Source organism: Branchiostoma belcheri, unplaced genomic scaffold (assembly GCF_001625305.1).
Source record: "Branchiostoma belcheri isolate BF01 breed outbred unplaced genomic scaffold, Haploidv18h27 scaffold26, whole genome shotgun sequence".
In the NCBI taxonomy this organism is placed as follows: Eukaryota; Metazoa; Chordata; class Leptocardii; order Amphioxiformes; family Branchiostomatidae; genus Branchiostoma; species Branchiostoma belcheri.
The window spans coordinates 3065280-3077787 of NW_017803865.1; the positions used below are offsets into that span (position 1 = coordinate 3065280).

The 12508-nt window shown below is 38.4% G+C and overlaps 1 protein-coding gene across 1 annotated transcript in view; it reads left to right on the forward strand.

Annotated features, from left to right (window-relative positions):
* The window catches only part of LOC109471814 (muscle M-line assembly protein unc-89-like), a 91529-nt gene that overhangs the window by 40450 nt on the left and 38571 nt on the right, over window positions 1-12508 (forward strand). The window contains exon 43 of the mRNA XM_019771169.1: window positions 6291-6764. Coding sequence (XP_019626728.1) covers window positions 6291-6764 — 474 coding nt within the window. The remainder of the gene's footprint in view (window positions 1-6290; window positions 6765-12508) is intronic.

Here is a 12508-nt window from a genome sequence, read left to right on the forward strand (position 1 = left end):
AATTTGATACTGTCCAGCCAAACAATTAAAGAAATATCTGTCTTGCCAATTTTATACTACCCTGCCAACTTAAGAAATAATCTATCTTGTCAATTTGATACTGCCCTGCTAAATTAAAAAAAATCATCTGTCTTGCCAGTTTGATACTGTCCAGCCAACTAAAAAAAATATCTGCATCTGTCTGCCAATTTGATACTTCCGTGCCAAATTAAAGTTTTAAAAAGTATCTGTCTTGCCAATTTGATACTGACTTGCCAACTTTTAAAAAAATATCTGTTTTGCCAGTTTGATACTGTCCTGCCAATTTAATACCCTCTTGTAGCCACAAAAGATCTGCTTGGAGATTAGCCTTGTTAGCCTAAACCACTCCAGACTTGTTCCCAGAATTTCCTGTGGTTGACAGAACCACATTATATACTGGTTTCTGTCAGCTGCACTGAAGATTAAAGCAAGATAAGGTAAAGTCTCAAAGGAACAGCTACAGAACCAAGTGTCTGGGTCTTTAAAACTCTTATTACCTCCGGGGAAGGAGATATCCTTCCGCGAGGAGGTTTTACTATGGTTCGAAACATTTCTGTCAGCAGCTGTTTCTCGCGATCGGCTGGACGGATTTGTCTGTGGTTCGGTATACGTATTGCTATTGGGCTGCAGATGATGCAGAACGTTTTTGTTTAATTGCATATGTGTTTATGGGCGTCGAAATAAAAGGTTTTTAAGTGCTCCGGACACCCCCGCCATGCTTAAAATGGTAATTACCATGTTGTTAAGGAATGGGGCGGTTGCAGTTTTGGGTCTTAGCATTCAAAAGGGGTCAAACAGAGGGGTGTCTGGTTCCGATAAAAATTTTGGGTGACGGCGCAGCAATGACGGCGCGGGATGACGGCGGGGGTAATGGCGCGGGTGACGGTGCAGGCTGTCAGACAGACACGTTAATCAACAGTCCATACCGAACCAACCGTCAGTAGCCATCAAACACATATACAAACATATTACGCACATAACTTTCATACTACACACAAACAAATAACCTAAACCAATAGAACACAAAAAAACCCGGAGGTTTGAAATCTACGATTTCCCTTGTATTTAATTAAGGTTACCACGATTCCTGCTTAGTCCAGGTAATATCAGGAATTCTGAAGTAATAGCTTTTAACTCAAAGGATGGAAGAAATCTCCAAGCAGATCTTTTGGTGGCTACAAGACAGTATCAAATTGACAAGACTATCAAATTGCATTTGGCAAGACAGTACCAAATTGTTGGGAAGTTTCAAATCGGCAGTTTAAAGTAATCTCCAAGCAGATCTTTTGGTGGGGGATCTTTTGCAGACAGTATCAAATTGGCCAGTCTGTATCCATTTCCCCGGGAAATGGATACAGACTGGCCAATTTGATACTGTCTTACCCCCACCAAAAGATCTGCTTGGAGATTAGTTTAAAGGACAGTAGGTCTAATTGGTGCATGTAGGACAGTGCAAAATTAAATTGGTGCACCACTATTTGACTGGCAAAAAAAAACACTAATACAGAAGAGAAAGCCTAATAAAATGCCTAAAAAGATGTTGAAATTAAGCCAAAGCCTAAACCTCAGCTTGAAGAGTATTAAAGAACCCAGTATATCTCCTGTGGTTAAAGATAAGAGAGTTTCCAGGGGGATTTCCTTACCTACAACTGCTTTAGACTTTCTCCAGACTCCGGAAATACTAAAGATAAGGCTGGACTCATGTCTTAAGAAGGTTCCTGTCGGAAATTTCTCACTGAAGTGGCCACTTCAGTTCTGTATACCTTATTTACATCCTTAGATATACAAGCTCTCACTCAAGCAAACAAAAGACTCAGAATTAGAGACAAATGTTGAAGTTGTAGACTGAGGTACTACGAAAAGGTATGGAAAAGATGCTTTGAAGGCAGAGTTCTGCATGGGATGCTTTGATTTTTATTCCACTCTGTATATCCTACTTACATAATCTCTTTGCACTGAAGAGAATCAATTTATTTAGAAGCAAAATGTTGAACTTAAAGTTGTAGGTAGAAAAACGATTTGAAAGCAGAGGTACGTAATAAATAGCTTTATAACAATGTTTAAGATTTTGGGTTAGGGATAGGATCAGTTCTGGATTATCGCATATCCAAGATCTGCTCCAAGCACTGTTCTGGATACATTGTACATCTACAGCCTAGGCATGGTTCTGGATACAACACTGTAGCTCGGCCTCCACTGAAACCGATCTGCCCCTAAGTGTTTGTGATTTCCACAAACCCACCCCCAGAACACCCTCGACTCTCACAAAGCCTCAGCCTGACACACTTGACCCCAACAACTCCAGTCTTTTGTCTGACGTTCCTGTACCAGATCGACTTACCCTCTTTATATAGTATAGAGACTCTCTGCCTTTGGGACCACCCTGGGCAGCAGGACTTGGATTTATGTAGGTAAGCGGGGGCATCAACAGAACACATTGTCTGACTGAGGAATTGTACGGTTTTGCTCTAGAAGCTGGCGTCTGTGTAAGAGAATGTTGAGATCTTGTTGGTTAAGATTGCAGTCAGAGGTTTAAGGCTAAATGTTTTATCTTCTTTAAATTCTTTTATACATGCTAAAAACATAATGCATGTATCCATGTCAAAACTTGTCAGGTCTTTAGGCGTAGGCTATGGGATGTTAGAAGCCAGATGACAATTTTAAGGTGTAACATACATAGAATTAAAAATTATTGATTCAGAAATAGTGTTTTCTTCCGATCACTAACTTTAAAATTACTTTGATGAAAGGAAAATACTGACAGATCTTTTAAGATTTGTTTTGTATTTCTATTTCATAGTTTACCTTACGCATGTAGCTGGACAAATTTGCCCAGTTTTTCAGCTGTGAACTGAACTGCTTTACTTTTTATTGCATCATACAATGAATAGCCTCTATACACATGTAGCAGGAGTGTACAAACATAGCTCAATAGCAGCTTTCTTCACGCTGAGTGACTGAACCCTTCAGCATGAGTAGTTATAGGTAACCCATTGGACAACTTTACACACCAGGACGGCTTGTGCTTGAATGAACAGTCATTTGTCTTGACTATAACATAGTATAGGCAACAGTCTGACTGTGGGAATTGTGACGTAGGTTTGCCCAATTACGGCACTAGTTGGCTGGATTGTAGTTAATAGAATGGACAAGTCTGGAGCTGTCTTGGACATGCATTACAAAGAGTTGGAGATTTTTACAGCCTTTTTGTTATGATTTTGAAGGTTTGTGGTCCTTTTTTCTTCACTTTAGGTCACACCAGTTCAAATTGTTGGTTCTTGGAGTTTTTTGACAATATGTTAAACCTGAAAAACATAATGAAACCAAAGCCTAAGGACCAAGTTTAAGCTTTGGTGCACTCAGTTGTATAGAGTGAGTACAGTCATAATCAAGTTTTTCTTACTGTTAAAACTTTAAGTTACATGAAACAAGTTACACTTTTTGTACTGACTGATTTCAGCACTACCTAAAAGTTTTAAACCATCCTGACATTTTTGACATGTATTGTTAAATCTGTCACTTAACGACTTCTAAGGTCATTTATCAGTTTCTTGCCTAAAAGAGCCATGAACCGAGTTATTGAAATAACAAGGCCTGACATAAAATACACCCCTACTATAAAACGTGATAACCACATTGGAACAGCTACCTGTAATCAGCTAGATAAACAAGTAGATAACCTGGGATAATGTTTGTTCTCACCTGTACGTGGTTCAGGTGTTCACACCTGGCACCTGGGAACTTTCTCCTCAGGTGTTTAAGGTTCTGTCTAAAAAATTTTATTATACATGTAGTTTAAAGTGTCAAGGTGGAGCATTGAATGTCAATGTTTTGACTTTGAATCCCTGTCAGGCTCCAATGCTGTACTATATATACCCTTGGGAAAGGCACTTTACTTCTTTTTCCTCTCTCAACTCAGGTGAAAAACAATAATAGAAGCTTTAGTTTACTCTTACTTTTTTTTTTACCTTAACTGACTTTTTTAAACAAATCTTAGAGGAAAAAGAAAGCTATATACCCTTGGGAAAGGCACTTTACACCTATTTCCTCACTTTAGTTTGTAGCTAAATTGTTTGAGAAGTCACTGAGGTACACCTCAAGCATTTTAAGATCCTAACACGAAAAGAAAAAGAGTAGACTAAGTGTGAATGATCAAACTATATACGCTGGCATCAAAAGCCTTCAAGTTCTTTTCTCTAAAATCTTTCCATCCTAAAATCAAGTCCCAACGAAGTTAGATCAATCTAGAGTATTGCCACTGCCAGGTGTATTTGTTAGCTTGGCAAAAATAGCAGTATACTAAGTATGATCAAACAAATTGGGCATAATTCGTCACCATAAAGACTTAGTTAGCCCTCCTGGGTAGAGGTTTAATAGCTCTGGCTTGTGAGTGTTTCTGTCCTGCGTTCTTGTAATCTTTTATTAGTTCCTTACAATTAGAACAGAAATGTACAGACTTACCGAAAAGAGAATTGTTCAAACATATTATGTCATCCAAGAACTACAATCTAAATGAAAAACTATGTAAATTTGTTGATGCGTTTTTCAAAAAGAGAGAAGAGATCTTTAAGATATAGATGTAGCACATGTAACATGTTCCTTCTACCCTTGAAGTTATTCCATCGTCAATAGTCTGACATCTGAGTGTTTTACTTCTGTGCTCTTGTAAACATCAGGATGGTTATATATTGTGTAAAGAGGCAAAATATTTATAGGTGAAGTGTCAGGGAGGTTACATTTTCCACACGGTCTCCAAATAATAATAGATCACGAATTCTTATACTAAGTCTTGGCATTTTGACAGCCTGCCAGAGGGATACTGACAATTTGAAATGAATCCAATTTGTTATGAAATGAAAAAGAAAACATATTTCTTGATGAAGGTTAGACAATTTCAGGTAATGAAATACACAAGAAAACAGTCACTGTTACTCAAGCAACTGCATGGATTGTCACTGATGAGAAGTAATGGATGCTACTTCTGACAGTTTTCAAAATCTTTTGTAATGAGTAACTGTTTTCTTGTGTACATTTATCAATATTTCTTGATGAAATAAAGAAGGTTTTGACTTTGAATCCCTGCCAGGCTCCGTTGCAGTATGCCCTTGGGAAAGGCATTTTACATCTATTTCCTCACTCAACTCAGTACGTAGCTCTTGTTAGGGACATCCTCTCTGATGGAGGCTAGAGGATACAAGTTCTGTATCTGTATAGCCGGTGTAACTGCCCTAGTTCTAGGAAAGAATGAATTCTTGAACACCTCAATCCTTGGTTGATAACTCTGGTACTTGAAGGCATGGCTATTTCTTGTTCTCTTCTGGGCTGGTATTAGGTACTTAGTAGTTGGGACATCCACCAGTTTATTAGTCATTTTGTACAGCATGCAAAGTCTGGACATCTTTCTTCTGTCTTCCAAGTAGACCCACTGTAGGTTTCTTTTCATTTCCGTGACACTAAAGTTGTAGGTTTAATTAAAAAACTGGTTTATCAGAAGTGTTTTCAGTTTCCACTGCCCAGTGTTGATGTCTGTGCTATAAACACAGTAAACACGTATGTCTGGAGCTGAAGGAGCTGAGATATCGTGAGGAAACTAAGATAAGGAATGTTTGGCAAACAAACATCCACTAGCTTCCACTGGAGTGTGTGGTCGGGTGGAGAGTTTGCCTGTGGATCGGGAGGTTTTGGGTTTGAATCTCACCCAACTGGTAGCTGTAAAAGAGGTGCAGTCCTAAAAGGATTGTAGAACTGCTTCCTGTGGCAATTTAAAGGAAGTTCCCTGTACATTTGTCACTGTATTTAGTCTTGTTTGTAGCTATATAGCTGGTACCACCGCCCTTCAGTGTAAGACTTGTACATCAACTTTTGTTGTATACATGACTGCGGGTCTTTTGGTAAATTACATGTAGTTTGAAAGTGATGACTTCTTTCTTAAATATTTTCTTTATTTCTTTGTTTTCCTTCCAGTCTTTCCCAAGTTGGAGCATCTTGACTTCGTCTCAGTAGAGGAAGGAGACACAGCAGAACTTTGGGTTGGTTTCTCGGGAAGCCCAAAACCTCAGATCAAGTGATTCTCAAAGTTTTCTTAAGTTTTCTTTGTTTTCCTTCCAGTCTTGCCCAAGTTGGAGCATCTTGACTTCGTCTCAGTAGAGGTTGGCGACACAACACAACTAAACTCTGAGTTCATAGTTGACGAGTTTAAACTTTCAAAACGTTCCAAAATTGTCACATGGTCTATTTCTTACCTAAAGTTTTCTCTATTTTCTTTCCAGTCTTGCCGAAGTTGGAGCATCTTGACTTCGTCTCAGTAGAGGAAGGAGACACCGCAGAACTCTGGGTTGGTTTCTCGGGAAGCCCAAAGCCTCAAATCAGGTGGACTCGAGACGAAAAACATCTAAACTCCTCCGAAAAGTTCGCAATCCGATCGGACGAAAATCGGACGTGTTTAGCGGTAACCAACGCGGATTTGTGTGACGCTGGCGAATATACCTGTGAAGTGACCAACGTAGCTGGGACTGCCATTGGTGCAGTGAGGCTGAACGTCGTTAAAGTCATTAACGAGGAGTTAATTAACGAGGAGTTAATTAGCGAAGACTCTGACGACTTTACCTCCGACAGCTACAATTCGTCAGATAACGAGATGGAGACTAACGAGGAATCATGGGAAGACGAGGTTTTCCCGCCAGAAGGCTACGACGAACACGACAACAACAACAAGGAACAACAACAACAAACAACGTTCGGAAGTAAGTCCCTTAGGATTTGTCTTTCTTAAATTTCATCTTTATTTGCATGTTCATGCCCATGGAGCTAAATACATACATTGGAGTATGATGTTATACTACTAGAGAATACATTCTATCTAATCTAGGTCTTGAAGATTTCTTTTCTTCTTTTAAAGCAACTGGATATGAATTCACATACTAGTAGTTTTCTATTGTGTGGGCAGTGTGGCTATGTCAAGTCACTGCTTGCTATAGATTACATGTAAGTCACTGCTTTCTTCTTTAGTCACTGCTTACTAGTACTTCTTTAAGTGTTTGACAAGAATTAAGGAGCATCAGGAAGACAATCAAACCACAAACTTAAGACTTCTTGGCATTTTCCTTCTCCGAGACAAGAATGCCTTGCCCTTCAGTGGAGGAATGTCCTTCCAAATTTACCCCTGGCAGACGTTTGTTGACAAATCTGTTGGTTTGCTCCGAGTTGTTGAAGCGACAAAAGTTTAAACGGACGGTAATTCACAGTCTGGTCTCATACCAGAGTTTAATTAATCACCCGACTGTCAGTTCGGAGTGTCAATATTTACTCCGGTTACCATGGCGATATCAGCTGGACGTTTATTTTGAGGTTTTATCCTCATGTTTTTGGCTGTTTTGGTTTCGAGGAAGACGGATGTTTTGCCGAGTGTGCGGTTTCTCTCAGGGATTGAATTACGTTTCCTGGCATCAGATTACAAGTCCGTGATTTTTTCAGTTCTCAGATTACAAGAGCATGATTCTGAAACCTCAGAAGCTATGTAGAAGAAGTATATAATAAAATATAGTTTGTAGTTTTTATAGTCATGCTATATAGAAAATCACAATATTTTTGCAGTACTTTAATGTTCACGTTTTTTTGTGGTCATTTCTGTACAGCAAAGTTTATCATCACTGTGAAAAAATAATTCGCCAACTGTCTTTTTGCTTCACCTGCCGCCACTGCAAACATGTCCATCTTTCTCAAACATAAGCGAACATAATTTAAGTCCTGTAGAGCACAACAATTGTTGTTCTGCACATACAGTACCATCTATATAGCACCCTGTATAGGTACGATTTGGGGCATATTTCTCGTGCAACGCATCACACCGCAGCGAAACACAACAAATGTGGATTCCGAAGTAACTATGCCACTGCAGGGCAAAAACTTTGGGGGTCTATGATCTAATTAAGACATGAAATTATTGAAAAATATTGTGTCAGGAATGTCAGCAGGACAAGGGTTAAAAATGATTCTCTTAGCCAAGTAACACAGTGGTTAGAGTAGTATAGGGAACTCTCTCAGAAATCCTGAGTAGAAGTGAAATACAGTACAGTACTAGCCAGGCCTGTGGAGTGTTGGGTGTCTAGTAGGAACCTGTTGTGTCTGTAAGATAAAGACGTCTCCAGGCATTTTTACTCCACTTGAAGGACCCTTATTTAACTCGGAGGTCATGTTCAAGGGCAAGACAAAGTCAGTGAGTCGTTAAACAGAATCCGAACATCCATTTTGCTTGTCACTTTAAGTTGGAACTAAAAAGGTAAGGCACATCTGATGTTGGTTTGTTAAGGATTGCTTTTCCCAAAGGAAGCACTGATCAAATGTGACCTATTAGAGCTTTTTAGACCAATAATATATTGGAATTGATTAAGTCACATCCTTTGAGAAATGAGGCAAAATCTTTTAAAGTTAGAAACAGAAAATGGCACAGGAAATTAATTTTGTGTAATCATGCTTTAAATCTTGATATTCATGAAACATTACAAGAAACAACTTTATATAACTTCCTAACTTTGAAAACTGAGGTAAAATTTTCTTCCAATGTTAGGAAAAGCAAGTAGAACAGGATAATTTGTAAAATTATGGCTTTAAGAGTCTTGATAATCATCAAACATGCCAAGAAACAAGTTCCTGATTTTTTCTGCCCCATACAGAACATACTCCAGGCTACTCCACACAAGGCCAAACCGTATTTCCACCCTGGGAATTTGTATAACACACTTGAACTAGCCGAGCACTCAGCACAAGAGCTCTTCAAAACTTCTTCTGTAAAACTCCTGCATGGCAAGAATTTACTCTACAAAGCAATAGGTTCAGGCCTAGTAAAAAAAAATTTGTGTTTCCCGACCGACCCTAGAAAAAACTGCCGATCCTAGCCTTTTTTTGAGGTGGACCCCTGCAAGGGACATTTTCTTTGAGCTGATCGAGCTTTTCTAGCTCCATGATCTGACACCTGAGTGATGAAACGTTGCACAATTGGTTTTCTAACATTGACATTGAAAATAAAAGTGTCCTCATGCAAGTTTTACTTTGTTAAACTGTATTGTACAAGTTGGATCCCTATATAGATATTACTGAAGTCTAAAAAAAAGAAAAAGAAAAGATAATCCCTACCTACCGACCCTAATTTTTTTCAGGACTGAAACAGGAAACACAATTTTTTTTCCCTAGGCCTTGCTCTACAAACCCCTTAGTTTTAGCTCAAGTATAAATAATGTAGAACAAAGTGTAAATATTTGCTTTGCATCCATTTCAAGTGGCCTTTATTTCTGGATCCTGTGAAAATATTTAGTAGTTGTGTCTGAACTTTTATAAACTGTTTTGATGGTTTTTAAGTGCTAGTGAGCAGAGAAGTAGTTAGGAAACAAAAATCTTTTCACGTTAGTGTAAAAGTTTCAATGTGGGAGAATCACTTATTCTACTGTTAGGGATCGCATTTGGAATCTCAGTTGACAGAGATGCTAGGAATGTGTTAAGGTGGTCTTCCATTTTTAAGTCGTGAGTTTCTACTCAATCCATTGATACAAAGTACATGTAACACGAAGTTGAGAAGTCCTGACTGTCTTTGCAGAAAAATATTCTCTAGGCTCCCAAATTGTGAATCTCTCCCTGATTCTTCACATGCATTTTCCCATGAAGAAAGAACTTCTTCACAACTTTCCAAAGTAAAAATGTCTTTATTTTGATTGATGATTGTTATTAGCATGATTTGACTTCAGATGTTTGAAATTTGGTAGCAAAAGTGATCTTGAACAACTCAAACCTCAGCCAAAACAAACATCTGGGCTGGTTTCCTGACCTTGACCTACAGACCACTCATCCCACAACTTAAGAAACTTCCCACATACTTGCTGTGACCTTGGGCAGCCCTTCTGAAGGTCGTGTTAATTGGTACCATAGATCACAATCAGAGTCTCTGTTGACGGAGATCCAAGCATGGTCTTTGCCCTACAATCTGCAATTTTTCATGACTGAAATATGTAAGAAATTTATATATTTCTATATAAGTATATGAGATCTCTAATTTCTTGTAACAGTTATGCTTGTTGGCTAATAGGTTTTCACCACACAATGTTTCAAACCCTGGCCCAGCTTGGGTTTAGTCGAGCTGTAGGCTATTTTTTAAATGTCTTTTTAGGCTTTTTTTATCAGGCTTTCTTCTTTTACCGATATCTTTTTTTTTGACAGCCAAATGGTGTATTGGATACTTCCTGCCAATTTGATACAGTGTTGCCAACTTGATACTTTCTTGCCAATTTGATACTGTCTTTGCCAACGTGATACGGTGTTGCCAATTTGATACTGTCTTTGACAATTTGATACTATCTTTGCCAAGTTGATACAGTGTTGCCAATTCCACAGCTGTCTTGTGGCCACCTAAAGAGTTAGGTTTGATAAATGGAAGTTGCCCTGCCCTGGTCTCCATGGGTCAGCAGTCCTGTGGAGTTTGGGGGAAACTGAACCTGTTACTGACAAATTGGCTGACAGGAGCTTCTACTGATCCTGACTTGTACCTTTCTATCACACAGTGGCTTCTCTGTACTTATAATTAGGGGTTAGATTAATTTTGTCATTATGAAACAAGTCTGAACTGTAATTTGCAACACAAAAAGTTGGTTTACCCATCTATCAACTGTTAAGCTACCATATTTAGGCCACACTGATTTGATTTTTTGTCAGGAACACACTAGCTCCTCTGTACTAGGGGTTAGATGTCAGTGTTGTCCTTCTGAAACAGGTTTAAACTGTAATTTTCAAAACAAAAAGTTGGACTTACCCAACTTTTCAACTGCCATTTTTATCAAAGATTAATTTTTCAACATGTTAAAATAAAATTCCATTCCTCCGGACCATTCCTCCGTTCCTTTCAATGTCAAGTTGAGCTATAATTTCCAACACAAGAAATAATGAACTACCCAAGCTTTCAACTGTTCAACTCTCATCTTTATCAAAAATCTCAGTTGTCATCAATGCTTTACTATGAATGTAGCAATGTATAATGATGTGCATTTTTCTAATGAATAATGTAAAAAATGTATCCTAGACAATTCCTCCATTCTTTTCCACCTTTTGGCTGCCACCAGAAAGGTTATATTTTGGGTGCCTTCGGTTTGTTTTTTTGTTTGTTTGTGGATGGTGAGACTCAATAAGTTGCATAATAATGCTTGTAACACCCCCTCCCTACAAGTAGAATGGACTAGCCCACAGTAGAATGGACCCTCCAACACTACAAAAAGCCAGTGTGTTTTGTGGCGTAAGTTGTACATGTAAGTTTAGTGGTGCTGCTACTGGGTCCAACTCTCAATGTTACAGGTTTGGGGTGATCAGGACTGTTACCACGGTTACCAAATCACCATGGCAACAAGTAAGTCTGGTGCTTTTGAAGTTCTGCTTTTTTAGGTTGCAGATTCTGAGTGTCAGGGTGGTTAGTAGTGTACATGTATGTTTGTTAGTGAAACTTCTGGTCAACGTTCTAGAAGGTAGAGTATGTATTAGTGGTTGTGTTTTTATAAGTGTAGTATGATTTTACTGAGTTTAGAAAAAATGTGTTCGTTTTTTGGGGACATACAATGATTTCCACTTTTTTTTTTTATTTCAATCATTTTTTTAAAATTTTATTTTAATTGCTGTACCTTCTCTGATCATGATCTATACCGGTATGTATATCAATGGCCTAAACAAAACAGGTTTTAACTGAGACCTTGTAATGCTGGATGCACATATATAAGATTTTATGCATAAACCAAGTTGATTTTAAAAAGAATCTCAGTCCAATTCAAAGAAATTGAACCTGTTTTCCTATCCACATGTGTTATTTTTGGCATGTTTTGAGGCTTTTATATCGGGGATTCTTTTTTGCACTGGAATTTTTTTCACCCAACAAGTAAAAACATCCCAGTGCAAAAAAGAAACCCATTATAAAAGCCTAAAAATATGCCAAAAATAACCCAAAACCCAAACCTCTGCTTGGAGAGTAGGGCCGGAAAGCTCTCAAGCATTACGCAGAAATTAGGGATAGGTTTGTTTATACTTCCTCTGGTGGTCGTGACTGCTGTATAGGCACGCCCTCTTGCAGTTTAGTGTGGAATTACAGGTTGTCTTTTACCACTGCTGACAGTAAACGAACGCCTTTCAATAGGGCCTGTTTGGAACTTTGATGCCTTTCTTCTCTTTCTTTTGGTGTTATATTGCCTTTGCCTATAAAGTCATGTTTTTGGTAGCATTTGCATGTGATTTAACATGTTATTCAAGAAGCTATGGATGGATTGTCATGAAATTTGATAATTAGGTAGGTCTTCACCTATCAAAGAAATGATAAGTAAGCTTTTTGGGCTCCCTTCCTTGGTACTGCTGCTTTTAACAGTTTAGAATTTACTATCATGAAGCTCATCTGTGTTGGTACTCACATGTTTAGAGTTACATGTAACACTTTTGATCGAACACAAAGAAGTTTAGAATTTGATGTCTC